Source organism: Dipteris shenzhenensis, chromosome 7 (genome assembly GCF_047967505.1).
Source record: "Dipteris shenzhenensis isolate YYH24624 ecotype China chromosome 7, Dip_SZ_1.0, whole genome shotgun sequence".
Lineage (NCBI taxonomy): Eukaryota > Viridiplantae > Streptophyta > Polypodiopsida > Gleicheniales > Dipteridaceae > Dipteris > Dipteris shenzhenensis.
In genome coordinates, this window is record NC_141602.1 from 42,939,454 (window position 1) to 42,957,946 (window position 18,493).

At 43.4% G+C, this 18,493-nt stretch overlaps 1 protein-coding gene across 4 annotated transcripts in view; it reads right to left on the minus strand.

Annotated features, from left to right (window-relative positions):
• Window positions 1-1,517: 1,517 nt before the first annotated feature.
• Window positions 1,518-18,493, minus strand: part of LOC147900378 (uncharacterized) — a 38,568-nt gene continuing 21,592 nt past the window's right edge. For 2 of the 4 annotated variants that reach the window (XM_087377258.1, XM_087377256.1), the window contains 2 exons: window positions 2,704-2,803; window positions 2,320-2,591 (listed from right to left, as the gene is read on the minus strand). In XM_087377258.1, coding sequence (XP_087233384.1) covers window positions 2,341-2,591; window positions 2,704-2,803 — 351 coding nt within the window. In that variant the 3' untranslated portion in view covers window positions 2,320-2,340. The other 2 variants (XM_087377259.1, XM_087377257.1) reach the window with 2 other exon arrangements.

Here is an 18,493-nt window from a genome sequence, read left to right on the forward strand (position 1 = left end):
GAGAACAGCAGGGTGAGGGGGGAGGATGCTTGTTGGAGAAAAATGGGAGGTGATTGCCACCTTAGAAGTGGAATCTATGTGATGTTTATTGATGTTGAACAAAATGTAGGCTTGTAGTCTAATGTGGAGGGAGGGCAAGAGAAGCATGCTTGTAGTGTTTTTTTTTTTGGTGGGTATGTTGATTTAGTTTCGTGCATGCAGTAGTGATAAGAATCCTTAGTAATCTCAATTAGAAGCTCATGCCCTTGTAATTTTAGGTTACCTATGATACTATCGACACATTTTCTTTCTCTCTCAGAACCGTGCCACCCAAATTTGATTACTTCTCCACTCTTTGCCAAGCTGCCACTAGCCAAATTGTGTGTCTTACAAGAGGACTCTTGCAGCTTGCTCTATATGACCTATGAGATCACACACCCCTACCATGGCCATTTATTCTGGCCTAGGCTGCAAACAACATATGAGGTAGTTGATTGTTACGATCATGAGGATTGTGAACGTCCCACCACTCTATGGTAAAGCATATGCCTCAAACCACTCCCCAATCTTTCCTTGGCTTACAAAATACCACATTTAAGCGCAAATCTCTACGCTGCATCCCTTTGGAGCAATGTCCCTAAGCACTTGATTAGGAGAAACCAATGGCACAAGTATTGTTATCACCAAAGCGTCAACTAAATTGCAAGACGAGTTAACCTAGTTGGCCCGACCCCGTGCGTCCACTTGTCCACAAGGTAGCCTCACTGCAACCTTAATTCGAAAACCCCCAGACTGAACTCCTTGAATATGCATCTTGATAGAAGATCACCGCAAATTGACCCTGCTATACCCTTCATCCTCAGTCAAGAGCATAATCATACATTGCATCCAACAGCCTTCAAAATAAAAATCAGGTGGAGACTGAAAGAATAAGGTGGCGTCGTCAAGCCTACAATCATTCAAATCACTCAATATCTGTACACTCATCCAATGAAACAGCCCAAAGTGTTGATCTAACACAAAAAATGTAACCGCAAGAACAAGCCTCCTTAACCCAGGGGCACAAAGACGTGAACCTTAAAAGCATGCTACCATGATTTGTAAAGTAGAGCACACATCTTCAAACAAGTGTATCCTCAAGAACATCGAATGAAATATTTTAAACTGTTGTTGCAGGGATATAGACATTGTGATTACAAAACCAAGTGCAAGTAAAGAACGCACATATTGTGATTTACAAACCTTAGAAATTATTTCAAACTGTTATTGATCTGCAGGAACATTTATTCATTAAATAACTCCCTACAAATTGATTGGCATCACAAATGAACTCACATCAATCACATTCTTTGAAAAAGTTACACTTGAACTACACAGTACCAATCAAACTCCATGCACAGAAACTATGTTTTTAAAAACCAAGGAACTGATCATGCACACAGGCTTCTGTCGCTGAAATACATGATTGCACCTGGATAGTCCTATTTTCATGAAGCGACAAAGCTTTCAGTACGGTAAATATGAGCAGGAAATACTGGGAAATCACTTAGGACACATCCTACAAAACAGCACTGGCCGCATCTCACAAAACATAAGTTTCACTCAAAAAAGTAGGATCTACAAAGAAACGTTCAGAGTCAAACCAGATAGCTTTCCCCTGCAAGGATCAGCTCTTCTGCCAGTGCAAGACAAGTGACTGCAGAGCAAAAGGTAGTTGCATAAAAAACAGAGACACCAGACACTCTACATGTACGTCCACAATTGGGACCACACACGAGCTGTGCTTTTACCTCTTGCATTGTACAGTGATTTGCTAAGAGGAGGAAAATCAGTTTCAGATTGACCTGGTAGATAATCCTTAATCAATGCATTTCATCTCATAAGTCTCGTAAGTCTCCAAACTTTCTATTCCAATATGACCACGAACCTTGTTCAAAAGAACCACCTACTGCCGAATGGGAAAAAAGGTCTGAAAAACCGACTTGCAGCATTGTGCCATTCCAAGCATGGGCAGCATCAACCTGCCATCGAGCTTGATCCTTCCATTCTCATTCCTCTTGGAGCACTCGTCTTCCTCAACAATATCTTGGAGGCACTGGAACACGACAATTGTGTACGTGCTTAACTGATTGCTTACACTGGGGAGTCCAACATACAAAGGTGATAGATGTTTTGCACTGAGGCAGCCTTTGACGATGTTAGAACTTAACTTTGATGATCACCAAGATTGCAAGATAATCTGTGCTCGTGATTCAGGCCCTTACTAATCAGAACCACGTTATGAAGTATCACCTGCTTCTCTTTTGTAAGGTATATCAGTATCCAGGCCTGCATGCAGAGACCTACTATTTAACCATGATCTCAGATCAGCCCTGTAAACCAGCAAGCACTGACCACATGTGAAACCATGAGCCAAAAGCATGTTAAAATCATACCATACTTCCAGCCATACCCTCTGCCAATGTCTACAGACAAAGCACACTTTTCTGCAATAAGACTTGCTTTCTTCTTGATCTTGTTGAAGTCTTTTGCAGCCACTAGATTCTTGTTGAAAATCGCATCAGACAAGACAACTGCTGTGGCCCCTGCTGAAATGTACTGATCAAACATTTCTGGTGTATCACCCAGAAAAGCAAAACAAATCAGCAAACAAATAAGAGTTGATTACGCATATGCGTATACTTATGGACAAGACCATACAAGGACAAAAGATGAATTCCTGACCTATCGAAATTCCTTGTGAGGCAACAAGTGGAATTTGACGTAATGACTTCCTCAAGCTTTGCACAAGTTGGATTCCCCCCATCAATGCCACAGGATACAACTACACACCACACCATAGAATGGATACAGTGAGGACAAATTGCTAAAATACAAAAAGTCAATCTCTTCAAATTCTTGTAGAATATCACTACTTGTGCAACCATCGGTTCAAGTAAAATTCATGACAACAAAAATTGAAGCGAACTTTTAACAAAGTCGATTGTAACCAATTGCAATGTTTCGTTCAAAATTTTGCAATTTTCTTCCTCAAATGTTTTCATTCCTGCCCTCTTGTACTAAAATAGCCCTCATCTCCTCAAAAGTGAACAGCTTTGACCATTCCACTCTGGTCACAAATCCTTTGAAGCTTCGTGAAAGCAAATTCAACATGAGCATTGCTAGTGCATTTGCATTACCATCCACAAAGAATAGTTGGAACCATCCAACTTGACTCCCTCACCCAAGATGAGGACAGGTATATGTGCGTGTGCAAGATTCTCCCTAGGGAATTGTGCCTTGGGGACAAATGAGAGGTCTAGGGCCAAGAGGGGCCACAGAACCTTAGGAATTGAAGTTGGTCATTGGTAGGGTTTTAAAAAAGGTCCCACTAGAGGGAGCCTAGGGGCAAATTAAAGCCCTTGGGGGCAAACCAAGACGTGGTCTGCCATGTGGCATGCCCATGCAATCCCTTTTGGAAAGGAAGGACTTAGAAGGCCAAAAGGAAAAATGGCGAAGGGATTTTTCATAGGCTGTGTGGGCGCCGAAAAACGAAGAAGGCTTGTGGTTGTACGACGGTACGAAAGGATTTTGAGAACCGGGTGCAGCCGGACGTACGGACTGGCAGTGGACGGTAAAGCTGCTGCAGTACAGACTGTATGGACAGTCCGTACGTGAGCATTAAGTGCTGCTGTATGGGCTGGTGCCGTACAAACTATACGGGCTGTACGAAGGGTACAGGCTTGATGGCCATGCTTACAAGGTGATGGCTTTCAGGTTGTATGGGCTGTACGACAACCATCAGACTCAAATCACGTATTCTCTTCCTCTCTCTCATTTTCACACCCGCTCTTGCTATATCCGACTTGGTAGTTGTATTTTCTGTTATAACTTCTAATTGTCAAGACACTTAACTATTCCAATACTAAAGTTGAATTTGACAACATTGCTAAAAAGCAAATCAGCAAATATGTCTTTGACAGACAATGATTGGGATATGGAGGGGCAGTCCTCCTAGGAAGGCCTTAGAAGGCCAAAAGGAAAAATGGCGACAGGATTTTTCACAAGCTATGTGGGCGCAAAAAACGAAGAAGGCTTGTGGCCGTACGACGGTACGGAAGGATTTTGAGAGCTGGGTGCAGCCGCGCATATGGACTGGCAGTGGAGGGTAAAGATGCTGCAATGCTGACTGTACAGACTGTACGGACATGAGCATTAAGTGCAGCTGTACGGGCTGGTGCGTACGAAGTGTACGGGCTGTATGGAGGGTACGGGCTGCTTGATGGCCATTGCCTACAAGATGATGGCTTTGAGGTTGTACGGGTTGTACGACCACCACACATTTGCCTTTGAATATGGGCTGCTGCAAAAGCGGCTGAATGGAAGTACTTTTCAGCTTGACAGGGCATATATTGAGTCCATGAAGGTGTGCAAATAGCTCATGAATGAGATGGGTTGAGCTCCTGGTTGGTAAAAGGATGCACTTATGCCTTCTAGTGATTGCCCGTGAGCAGTGGGCTGTGTTTTTGGAGAGGCTGGTTGCAAGATGGTTCACAATGATGGATACTGAAGATCCATGGCCACCGTGCTGAAGATGGTAACAAAAGGCCATACTAAAGATGGTAAGGCCATATTGTAGATAGTAGAGATAGGCCATGTTGGAGATGGCAAACCATACTAGAGATGGTAGAATATAGATCGTACTAGTGACGCTAGATCACACTAAAGGCAACGGATCGCACTGAAGGCGATAAGAGCTCTAATGTTCCGAAAGCAGTGACACGATGTTGAAAGCTAGTGCATGGGGTGGACTTCACACCAGTGAAGTTACGAGTTGAATGAATATCTTATTGGATCACCCTCCACCTAGTATTAGATTACCAACATGCCGTACGAGACTGATCATGCTTCGCACATCCACAAGGATTCTCCATACCCAATTGTTGTACTCGTAACACCTTCAATGTCTTTGGGGGTGAGCCTTGGTGTTTTGGCTATGATGCTTATTCAATGAGGAGTCTAGATCACATAATCTTATGATTTGGAAGTGATCTCAAAACCCAGTCCATGAGTATCTAGTTTCTAGGGCTTTCCGAGAGCTAAAAGATGGTTCCTGTTTGGTAGATTTCTAAGTTGTCTAGAGCTAGATCTAAGCCGTTTAAGTTCTGGGGTTAATTGAGTCCTAAGCCCCTAGATTAATTAATTATTTTGTATGGGTAGTGCGGTATACAATAAAAAGTTAAATTACTAAAAGTTATTTTCTTTTCTTGCTTTTCTAGGATTTAAGCTTTATTCTATTTAGAGTCTAGCTTTTCTACATTTGGCTTTTTCTCCAAGCGTTCCCTATTCTTGTAAAAGCTTTTTCTATTCCTAACCCTAGCTTTTGAGTTTCCTTTTTCTCCCCTAGCTCTTCTATAAATTAACGGCCAGCCTTCTTCTATGATTCATTCGGAGCTTGAGCTCCTACTCCTCCCTAGTCTTGCACTTCAGCCTCTCTTGCTGTCCATTGCCCATCTACCTCTCCTGCTTCTCTCATGATGTCCATCACCTATCTCTCAGCCTTGAAATAGGCGATGGATGGGCAGCAAGAGCTCACATATTCCTCCCACCTCTCTTGCTACTGTTCATCGTAGTATTTCCAACCATCCTCTTGCTGATTTTTCATGGCGCCTCTTGATCCTATTGCTGCAGACTTGAGCGCCCTATTTCAGCCTCTCTACTGCTCATAAATCTTGATCAAACGGGGTATTCTACTCTGACTAACCGCTTCTTTATTTTTAGGTTTTGCTTTCTCTCTTTAGATGCTTGCTCTCTTTAGACTTTTTCTCTCTAGTAGAAGACGTTTTCTCTCTCTAGACGCCTTTCTTTCTCTCTCTAGATACCTTCTCTCTCTAGATATTTTCTCTCTCTAGACACCTTCTCTCTCTAGCAGCACCTTCTCTCTTTAGCAGAAAACCTTTAGTCTATAAGGTGCCATTGATGGTTGAGCTATTTCTTTTTCCGTTGTTTCAAAATCATTTTACGCTTTTGGTGGATCTTGAAGGTGTTTGATTTATCTTTAGGCTGTTTTTAAAAAAATTTAGACAGTCAAGAGTTTTTCTTGTGTTAAAAACAATGATATTTCCAGAGTCTAAGGTTTCTATACTAACCCCAACGGGTAGAATCTGAGTTTCTTGTTTAAGGGATAAGGAGGACCAAGACTGTTTATGTGGCTTTCTCCACCTAGTACAGGGCCAAAGGCTTCCAGTGGTTACCAATATGTCGGTCTTATTCGACAATGACAAAGTCACTGTCACATCCAAGGAAAACGGACAGGTGGTGGCTCAAGGTGTCGAGAAGCATGGGCTATATCAGCTCAACAATCTGTTGGTGCACGAGGACCATGGCAGATCCAAATTATGTGATGAGCGGTTCGGTCACATCAAAATGGCACTCTCTCCGAGATGCAGAAGACAAAGATGGTGGATGGACTTCCACCAATTGCAAGCAATGATCGTGTCTGCAGGGCTTGCGTGGAAGGCAAGCAACACCTGGACAAGTTCCCACAGAAGGCCTCATCACGGTGTTGGTAAACTGAAAGGAAAGCATGGAGTGAATACAAACTAAGAATTCTTGCTTATGGAATGAAGAAAGGTGAGGTCCTTAAGTAGGCACCTCTTACATGATCACTGACATCACTGATGACCTCTGAGCTCCACAATCATCTTCTCAATCTGCTTCTAGATTCTCTCAATCATCCTATGTGGCTTCTACCACCACCTAACAGTGCTTATGGGCACCTAACTGTGCCTCTAGCACACACACATAGAAACCAAGGTGTGCCTGGGGCATACACCTTGAGATACCCCATCATACCCCCCCTCAAGGGAATGCCTCAGGCTATGTCAAGGATACATCTAGTCTCATAGTTTCTCATGCCATCTCATGGTGGTCAAGGATAAATCTATGGCTAGGTTCTCATGCTAGCAAGGGGTTCCCAAGGGAGTGAAGTAAACAAAAGGAATACAAAAGACCTTCCAATGGTTATCTCCCCTGCATGTACATGCACACAATGTCTGCAGGAGGTACCATGGAGCAAAAACACATACACATGGCCTACATCATATGGTGACCAGAGGTGTTTACAAAACACACAATAGTTTATTTCATTCATTTTGGAGGACTATCCAGGCTGAGTACCTTGACTCAACAAAAAGAGAGATCTGGAGCATTTATGGAGATGATTCAAAAAGCATAATCTTCATAGGATGCCTCATCTTGTGGAAGCACATCAACTGAAAGTGGATTGGCAGTTTCTGACTTTGTAGTTGCTTCCTTTTTTGCTCTACAAAACTTTTCATGGTGATTGTTTTTGCCACAGTGTTTGCATGGATTGATCTTGAAGCAGTCTCTTGAGAGGTGATTAGTGTTCCCACAATGATTGCAAGGTGAAAACTTGCCCTTCTGGATTTTTATGGCATAGGCTGTGTCATTGCCTTTCCGGAGTTCCATGTCCCTTTCTTCATTTGAAGAGCAGAGATAAGACCTTCAAGATTAGGATTAGAAAGATTTTTCAACGTGGTAACAATATGATCATAATCTTCAGGCATACTCTTGAGCAACACTGCCATTGCATCATCTGTAGTGATAGGAGAGTTGATAGAAGCAAGTTGAGTCATGAGACTCCGCATGTAATTGACATGGGTAGCCAAAGAAGTGCCACTAACGATCTTCAATTCAAAGAAAGCAATCTTAAGTGACAATTTTGAGATGTAAGAGCTAGCACCAAAAATAATGTCAAGCTTCTGCCAAGCTTCTGAAGGAGACTCCAAATCAGAGATGTGATGAATATAGTCATCTCCTAAGGCAAGAGCAATGATGCCATAGGCTTTCTCCTCTCTAGCAGGATCTCTTGCTGGGCGTGTCGGAGCTGAGGATTCTCCAGCATTGAAGGCTGTTGAAGAAGAAGTTGAAGCCGGTTTGACAAGCCCCCAGAGGTTTTCCCTCATCAATGCAAATTTAACCTTCATCTGCCATGTGTGAAAGCCCTTACCATTGAACTTATCCATATTCAAGATGGTAGCCATGAGAGGATCTAACCCAAGAATTGGGCAGTGTCTTCTCTCTTACAAGGCTAGAAAAACAACTGAAAAGCTTCAAAGTATAAGCATTTAATGTAGCAAAGACTTGTGACCAAATTTCATACTACAAATCAATGATGCTTTCACTTACATGCTTCACAGAGGTGGCTAAATGAAAGCTTTCCAAGCAAATCCAGGTATAGCAACTTAAAAGAAAGTTGTAGCCACAGTTGTACTGATGCTTTTCAAAACTTTAAAACCTCAGAAATGCTAAAGTAGCATCTAATGTAACATCACACTCACAACCTTGTCAAAACTGTCCAAAACAGAGGCCTGAACTTGGAGGGCTTGTATCTCACTCTTCGAAGCAAAGAAAAGAGGGCTTTCTGAAGCAAAAGAAATCTCATATACCGGAGAAGATCTAGCACAGAGGTTGGGCGAAATGGTGTGCTGTTTTGCCCGGGGGAGTTGCTGCAGGCTGAACCTGTGTTTTGACGTTTTCTCCTTCGTTACTGAATCAAATGGGCTGCAAAGTGACACAAAATGTTCATCTTGAGGTCGCCCATCTACTCCTAAGAGGGCTCGAGCAATGGTGCAGCAGGCAGGGAGTATTTTGCAACAGAAGAATGACGAAAAAATGCGCTGTTTGGAGAATGGCAGCCAGCAGAGACGTTTTTTTTTCAATTGCTTGCAGGTGGAAGTTCGCCCAAACGAGGGGTATCTCCAGCAGGAAGGGCTTGGAGAATGGCGGAGAACTGAGGGAGAACAAGCTTTAGCAAGATTTGGGAAGAAAGGGAAGAAATGGTGAAGATGAAGAAGAAGAAGATGGAGAAGAAGAAGATGATGTGGCACAAATGGACTCAAGGAGGATCAAAGGGCTCTGATACCATGTTGGTAAACTGAAAGGAAAGCATGGAGTGAACACAAACTGAGAATTCTTGCTTATGGAATGAAGAAAGGTGAGGTCCTTAAGTAGGCACCTCTTACATGATCACTGACATCATTGATGACCTCTGAGCTCCACAATCATCTCCTCAATCTGCTCCTAGATTCTCTCAATCATCCTATGTGGCTTCTACCACTACCTAACAGTGCTTATGGGCACCTAACTGTGCCTCTAGCACACACACATAGAAACCAACGTGTGCCTGGGGCATACACCTTGAGATATCCCATCACACGGGCCAAGAAGCCGCTCGAGTTGGTTCACGCCGACATATGCGGCCCAATGTCAACAAATTTATTCGCAGGTTCGCAGTATTCTCTCTCATTAGTGGATGATTTCAGTCACATGACATGGGTATTCTACCTGGCCAAGAAATCTCAGGCCTTTGAGAAATTCAAAGACTAGAAGGCCCAGGTAGAGAAGGAGAGCGGAGAGGTAATCAAAGCCTTCCGCACCGACAAAGGGGGAGAGTTCACTTCTACCGAGTTCAATAAATTCTGCAAGAAGCATAGGATTAAGAGACAGCTTGCACATCTCAGCAGAATGGAGTTGCTGAGAGGAAGAATAGGACCGTCACAGAGACAAGGTTGACCATGTTGCGAGGGAGGAATCTCTAAAAAGCCTACTGGGATGAAGCAGTGAACACTGCCGTTCACATCCTCAACAGAGCCAAGACCAAGGTTATTGATGATAAGACTCCATATGAAGCTTATTATGGTAAGAAGCCCACCATATCTCAACCCTTCGGTTCTAAAGCATTTGTGCATGTGCATAAAGATGAGCGGACAAAGCTTGATTCCCATAGCCGAAGCTGTATCTTTGTGGGATACAGTGAAGAGTCCAAAGCCTATCGCGGAAAAGAAGAAGATCCTTATCAGCAGGGATGTGATCTTTGAGGAGACCGAGCCACAACCTGCAGAAGAGGTTCTAGAACTGCCCGCATTACCCCCACTTAAGATCACCATCCGAGAGGTGAAGCCGATTGAAGACCCCGAGGAGGAGGAGGGGGAGGAGGAGGAGCATGCCATTCCAGAGCCAGTTCCCAAGTCAACTCTATCAAAAGCACCTCCATCAGAGAAGAAGCTACCACAATGGTATTTGAAGACTTTAGTAGACTCACAGGTCACGGACATTCCCAAGAGCAATTTCGGAGCGCGGCGGTCTCAACGTAACATGAAGACTATGTCACCAAGCTGTAAATATCCTAAGTCAAAGTATTGATTTGATCATTTATTTGATCATAATTTAAGAGTTTTCCAATTGTGTTAATTATGGTCAAAGAGTCCCTTTTATGGTCAAAGAATTGACTTCGGTCAAAGAACCTAACTTCGGTTAGCAAGACTTGGCTTAATTAACCAAGATGTGCCAACTTCGGTTGGAGAGACTCGGCATTAATTAAAGTGCTTTGATGAATAATCAAGCCTTTAATTATTTATCGAGAGGAGTTAATCTCGGTTAACCCAAGAATCTGTTTATATGTTTTGTGCACATGTGTTCAATGGGGACGCCCACAGTGACTAGAATTTATTTTTTGCATGCAAAGCGCTAACAAATAATGGGTGCCATGGTTATGCGCTTTATAAATTGTTGCAGGTATAAGAAAGGTTCTAGACTTGGGCATTGCACAGCCCTGCGAGCGATTAGGAGCTATTCGTGTGACCAAGTGCTAAGAAGACCCCAGAAGACCTTACCGATGGACATGGGATTAGAATTGGGCTAGAAATTAGACAAGTGGCAACTTGCCAAATGAATGAGCCTTGAGCTCTTTGTAAAACGATTCACGTTTTGAATCTTGTAACACAGCTCTAAGCTGAACTTTGTATTCAGATTCTCTTTCAAGAATAAAGACCTTCAGGGGGGTCCAGCCCGACATGTTGTCCTGGGCCCTAATGTTTTGCAGAGAGAGGAAGTGAGAGAGAGAGAGAGAGAGAGGGAGAGAGCAGTTTGAGAGATGATTGGAAATGGTTTCAATTGGTATCAAAGCGTAAGGGACCTCCTTGCCTTCCATGGTGGGAGCGATCAAGGGGAAAAGAATGCTTCTTGCATTTGATTTGCAAACAGGTGTGCAGCGTGGCGGGATAGCACAAATAGAGCGACCTCCATTGCTTGCATAAGGCCTACCAACTGAAGCAAAGAGGCATGGGATGTGGCGTACCTAGCAAGCTAAGCGAGTAGTCAAAGCATGGATTTACGCCGTTCCTTGGAGAGAGTCCAAAGCAAATGATTACGTGACACCCCGGCTACCCACGGGTGACAGAGATGCGCGACGCGATGGACTGAGAAAATGGACGACGCTAATCCTCCACGCAGGTGTCTGGTGAAATAGCGCGAGTCTAATATTGTTTATGGTGTACGCGCATCCGAGAGTAGAGATACTCTCAAGCTTCATGTTAATAGAGTTCCAAATACTTCCGCCCACAATCATCCGACGGGAGATGTGAACACAAATAGTAGGGCCAATATTCCATCACGCTCTCTGTGTGGTGATGACGTCTTCATGCGTAGCGACGCCTTCACGCGCAGGTTCGCCGTTTGACGGAGATACCTCCATGTGCGCTGGAACTTCCACGTAGGCGTGGGCTGAGAAGAAATGCCAGGTGGATCAGAGATGCTGACGTGGCAGTGACATGTAACCACACGTGCGTGATGACATGGCACACTTGTGCACACGTGGCAGTGAGCAGGACACGTGGCACTAACATGCAGGCTGATGTGGTGCACTGACACATGGCAGCTGAGTGGTGCTGACGTGGCAGACACACTTGTCAGCTGATGTGGCAGGCCAGTGGCAAGGTTAGGTTGACCACAGTCAACATTTGGCCAGTTAACCCTTGGGTGTAGTTAACCAGACCAAGGCCGGTTAACTTGACCACAGTGGGTTAAGGTCCAGTTGGGAGCCAACCAGGCCAGAATAGAACCAGTCTGGTCAGTCTGACCAAACAGTAACCATTCAGTCACAGAATAACCAGACCAGATCAGTTAGTCTGGTTAGTATAACCAGCCAATTACTCATCCGGTTACTGTTCACACAAAAAAAAAAAAAAAGAGGGAAATTTTCTGTCAGTTTTCTTTGTCTGTCAGAGACAGTCTATACTGTCAGAAAATTAGCAGAAACACAGTAAAAATCAGAGATTTGCAGACAAAGAATATGCATGCCTTTGAGCAGTGAAAAAGGAGAAAACAGATGCATTTTGAATGTCATTTGCAGTAGCCAGAAAAGGGGCACACAGCTTTGAGTCCATGCCTTGAGTTGATAGCCTGTATTGGCACAAGTTGTGGGTGCAATACATCTCTTGTTGAGGTATTTTTCTCTTTGATAAGCAAAGGCTGAGTGCATCAGTTGCATACGTAGTGTGTGTGAGAGCTTGCAGAGCTCAGACAAGTTGTAGAAAGATGGCTCAATCACCTATCCAGTGGGATTCACAAAATAGGGATGCACATCCAAGACAAAGAATTGTGCGGTAAACTCAGCAAGAGTTTGAGCAGATGGTACGCATTCGTATGCAGGAGATGGAAAAACTCAAAAGGGATCCAAGAGCTCAGCATCTGTTTCAAGCAGAAACTATGCCTAGTGCAGCTTATGATGTGTCAATGGCAGAGGCACACCCTCGTGCACCATTCATTTCTGCGTGCATATCATTTTCTTTTTCTTTTACCAAAACCATGTACGCGAAAATTTCAGACTTTATTGCTTTACCACATGTAACATCAGATACAATGGGAATAGTTTCCCCTTTATTCCTGGCAACTAAACGCTGGTTTTTCCCTCTATGGAGAAAACTCAGCACCCTCTCAGGGTATTCTATCTTTACTTCCTTTCGATGGAACCACGGTGTACCAAGTACAACATCATGCTGCTTGAGAGGAGAAATTAAGAGGAGAAGGGAAGAGAGAGGGAGAGAAGGGAGGAGAAAGGAGAGGAAGAGGGAGAGGGGGAACGGAGCGTAGCGCGAGGGAGAGGGAGAGGGAGAGGGAGAGGGAGGGCAACGTGAGGGAGAGGGAGAGAGAGGGGGGCGAAAGCCAAAAGATCATCAGATAGAGTTAATGCCTAGTAGTGAGCCACCAAATAGACTACCTTATAGAGTCAATGCGACTCAGAGAGAGGAGATAATGACTCAGGTGCAAGACTTTCTATCCAAAGGGTTGATTCAGCCCAGCTCATCTCCTTTTTGCTCACCGGTACTTTTAGCACAGAAGAAAGATGGTTCTTTTCGAATGTGTATTGATTACTACGCATTAAATAAGATGACCATCAAGAATAGATTTCCGATACCATGCATACATGATGTGCTTGACCAGCTCAAGGAAGCAATTTTCAGCAGGATAGACTTGAAGAGTGGTTATCATCAAGTCAAAATACAACCACAAGATGTGCATAAGACAGCTTTTCGCACTACATTTGGGTTGTATGAATATTTAGTGATGCCTTTCGAGTTAACAAATGCTCCAGCCACATTCAATAGAATGATGGATCGTATCTTCCGAAAGTACAGGCACTTCACAGGTACTTTCTTTGATGATATCTCAATCTTCTTAAAGACAGAAGAAGAGCACAGAGAACATCTTGCTTTGGTGTTTCAAGAACTTCGAAATCATCAGCTTTTTGCCAACAGCAAGAAAAGTGAATTCTTTTTGGAAGAGATCCATTATCTGGGGCACATAATATCCAAGAATGGGATACAAATGGATCCTGTAAAGATCCGAGCCATTCAAGAATGGCCAGAGCTGAAAACTATGCATGAAGTCCGTAGTTTTTTGGGACTCTGCTCCTATTACAGGACCTAAACCAGGTAATCAAAGAAAACCACCATTTTTGTGTCGTGCAATTCAATGAAACGAATTCAAGAGATTCATCAAGCATTTTTCTGATATTGTAGCTCCACTACATGATCTTACCAAGAAAAATGCAGCCTTCACATGGGGAATGTCACACAAGAAAGCATTCAATATACTCAAGGAGAAGTTGACTACAGAGCCTATTCTTGTAGTTCTGGATTTTTAGCAACCTTTTGATGTTGATTGCGATGCTTGTGGAGAGTGTGTTGGGGCTGGATTGCATCAGAATGGACATGTAGTAGCATACGAAAGCCGAAGATTGCATGATGCTGAGAGATACTTGGGAATCTATAAAAAAGAATTATTGGCTGTAGCTCATGCTATGAATACATGGAAGCATTATCTTTTGCGTGCAGATTTTACTATCAAAACTGATCACCAAAGTCTAAGATATTTCTTATCACAGACTAAGCTCTCTAAAAAGCATATGAAATGGGCAAACATGCTGTCAATGTATCATTTTCAGATTGTCGATACTCCGGGAGCAAGAAATAGAGTGGCTGATGAAGGGGCATTTCTGCAAACACAGCCCTTGAATCGTCCAAGCTGCCACACTTGCCATACATAGTGACGAGCACTGTCCCCATGACAATTTCTGATTCCCATCCAGCGCCAACAATATGACTATGAATATCTCGAGCCTCTTCTAAGGCTGCCATACTAGCACAAGCATCCAAGACGCTGATGAAGGTGATCTTGTCTGGCTCAACGCCTTTGGCCCGCATTTGATGAAACAGTTGCAGAGCCTTGTTGCCATGCTCATGCTGGGAACAGGCAGTGATTATAATGTTCCAAGAGTACAGATTCCGAGAGACTATGTTGTCAAAGACAGCCCGTGCATATTCAAGGCTTCCACACTTTGTTACCGTCGTATCCATGCCTGGTCATATGTTCATACACACATTCACCCTCATACAGGGCCTTCCATGCACCTCCGTATGCAGGACACCGAGGGATTGCAGCCACAATCCAAGCTATTGAGAGGTATTTTTATTGGCCGGGTATGCGCAAGGACATACATCAGTTTGTCACAAAATGCCTTACTTGTCAGAAAGTCAAGTATGATAGACATAAGACACCTGGTTTATTGATGCCTCTTCCCGTGCCTCAAGCACCATGGGAAAGTATTGCAATGGATTTTATCTTTGACTTGCCACGGTCACAGGCTGGGAATGATGGAATATGGACTATTATTGATAGATTCAGTAAGCAAGCCCATTTTATTCCAGTGCGCAAAACCATAAAGGCTGATCACATGGCCAAGCTCTTTTTTGCACAGATTTTCAAGCATCATGGTATGCCTAAATCCATTGTCAATGATCGAGACCCCAAGATGACTAGTTTATTTTGGAGAGCTTTATTTGATAATATGGGGACAAAACTGAATTTTTACTCTTCTTTTCATCCCTAAACAGATGGTCAGAGTGAAGTGGCAAATTCAACAGTTTTGGATCTGCTGAAATGCTGCGTGGCTGAGCAGAAATCAGATTGGGAAAAGTATCTCCCACTAGTGGAGTTTGCTTATAATAATACAGTTCACAGCTCCACTGGAAAAGCTCCATTTGAGGTCATTTATGGGAAGGTGATTCTTCCACCCATACTCAGGACCAGAGATGAGATATTTGCAGCTGATGAGTATGTAAGAGACCTTGAAACAACTTTCAGCCAGTTCGGACAGCCATTGAAAGATCTCAAAAAAAGCACAAGAAGGCTGCAAATAAGCACAAAAGGCAGATGCATCTCAAAGAAGGAGACTGGGTACTCCTAAAGTTTGAGAAAGCAAGGCTCAAGAAGCTCAAGGGTAAAGAAAAATTTTATGTTAAGCTATCTCCCTGGTACTATGGACCTTTTCAGGTTACAAAAGAGATAAATGAGGTAGCCTTCAGACCAGAGCATTGGAAAATTCACAATGCTTTTCATATTAGTCTTCTCAAGAAATTCCAGGGACCCGAGCCTTCAGAACCAATAATGGAAGATCCACCAGAGGTGGAAGAGCTGGAGGAAATCCTTCAGCCAGAACAGATTGTGTATCATACGGTATGCAAAGGGCCTCATGGCAAGGAATTTTACAGATTTCTTGTAAAATTCAAGAACTATTCGGCATTGAATGCCAAGTGGATGGATGAAGACATGTTGTCCGATCATCCACAACTTTTGGATGTTTACAAGGAAGTTTTTTAGTTGAGGTCAACTGAATAGAAGCCGAGGGGATGTCACCAAGCTGTAAATATCCTAAGTCAAAGTATTGAGTTGACCATTTATTTGATCATAATTAAAGAGTTTTCCATTTGTGTTAATTATGGTCAAAGAGTCCCTTTTATGGTCAAAGAATTAACTTCGGTCAAAGAACCTAACTTCGGTTAGGAAGACTTGGTTTAATTAACCAAGATGTGCCAACTTCGGTTGGAGAGACTCGGCATTAATTAAAGTGCTTTGATGAATAATCAAGCCTTTAATTATTTATCAAGAGGGATTAATCTCGGTTAACCCAAGAATCTATTTATATGTTTTGTGCACGTGTTCAGTGGGGATGCCCACAGTGACTAGGATTAGTCCACAGTTTATTTTTCGTATGCAAAGCGCTAACAATTAATGGGTGCCATGGTTATGCGCTTTATTTAATTGTTGCAAGTATAAGAAAGGTTCTAGACTTGGGCATTGCGGAGCCCCACGAGCAATCAGGAGCTATTTAAGTGACCAAGTGCTAAGAAGACCCCAGAAGACCTTACTCATGGACATGATATTAGAATTAGGCTAGAAATTAGACAAGTGGCAACTTGCCAAATGAATGAGCTTGAGCTCTTTGTAAAACAATTCATGTTTTGAATCTTGTTACACAACTCTACGCTAAAATTTGTATTCAGATTCTCTTTCAAGAATAAAGACCTTCGGGGGGGTCCAGCCCGACATGTTGTCCTGGGTCCTAATGTTTTGCAGAGAAAAAAAAGAAAGTTTATTAAAGTCTTCGGAAGACCGATGGGTCTATGAGACTCTGAAAATCTTGATACAACAAGCTGTGGTAGTGGAGCTACTAAACGAGCGTCCATACCAATGCAAAATGCAAAAATGCAGAATGGCGGTACTAAGTCCTAAGTACAACATAGTCATGTCGATGGTCGACTATATATCAGTCTCAGCATCCTCATCAATATCCTCATCATCATCGGCAGCAGCAAGAGAGAGGAAGTGAGAGAGAGAGAGAGAGAGAGAGAGCTGTTTGAGAGATGATTAGAAATGGTTTTAGACTCCCTTTGTGAACTACGCTTTGGTGGCTCAGCAGCTTGCGGAGCCCCGTTCCTTGCAAAAGACAAAGGATATTCCAGAATGGCACGAAACCATGCAGACAAAGATGGATGCCATTTTGAAATATGACACCTGGAATTTAGTGCCCAAACCAACCAAGCGGAAGGTCATCAGGACTAAATGGGTGTACAAGCTTAAGTTCAAGTCAGATGGGAGCTTGGACAAGTACAAAGCAAGATTGGTGGTGAAAGGCTATGCACAGTCAGAAGGACTTGACTTCGACAAGACCTTCGTCCCCACGGCTAGGATGGTGACTGCTCATCACAGTTGGCCTATTTTTCAGATGGACGTCAAGTCTGCATTTTTTAATGGTAACCTAGAGGAGGAGGTATATGTGGCACAGCCACCAGAATTTCAGATTCCAAGATCCCCATCAAAAATCTGCAAACTGAAGAAGGCCTTATACGGGCTGAAACAGGCCCCCAAAGCTTGGTACCAGCAGATAGATGTTTTCTTTCAGAAGATCGGGCTTCAGCGGAGTCCATCAGAGGCAAATCTTTATCTCGACACAGAGGGGGATTTGCGGCTGGTATTGATTCTATATGTGGATGACCTCATCATTACTGAGGATCATACAAAGAAGATTGCTCAGGTCAGGATACTTCTCATGGAGGAGTTCGAGATGACTGACTTAGGCATACTTCACTTCTTTCTTGGGATTGAGGTGAAGCAGGGAAAGAGCAGTATCTTTATTTCACAGGAGAAATATTGCAGGGAACTGCTCAAATGCTTTGAGATGGAAAATTGCAAAGCAACAGTGACTCCCATGGAAACTGGTCTGAAGCTGAGTGTGCGTGATCCATCTCAGGCGGTTGATTCATCACTATATTGACGCTTGGTGGAGAGTTTGCTTTACCTCACCAATACTCGACCAGCGATTTCCTACGCAGTTGGATTACTCTGTCAGTTCTCCGCCACACCCAAGAAGGCTCATTGGGATGCAGGTATGAGGGTGCTTAGGTACTTGAAGGGTACCTGCACCTACGGCATCACTTATACCAGAGGCATTGAGTTGGGAGGTTTCTGTGATAGTGATTGGGCAGGTGACATTGATACCCGGAGATCAACCTCTGGATATTGTTTATTACTCTCATCTGGAGTTGTGTCATGGCTGAGTAAGTAACAACCTATTGTCGCCCTGTCATCTATAGAGACGGAGTACAAGGCTGCCCGTACAGCGGCATGTGAAGCATTGTGGCTCAGGTGGATCTTGGAGGACATGCATGTGGCCCAAGAAGATGCGACTGTGGTTATGTGTGACAACCAAAGTTACATAGCAATCACCAACAACCCCGTGTTTCACGCACGAACGAAGCACATCGAGGTCCACTACCACTTTGTTCGAGAACTCATTGACAAAGAAGTCATAGAGTTGATATACAACCCGCCG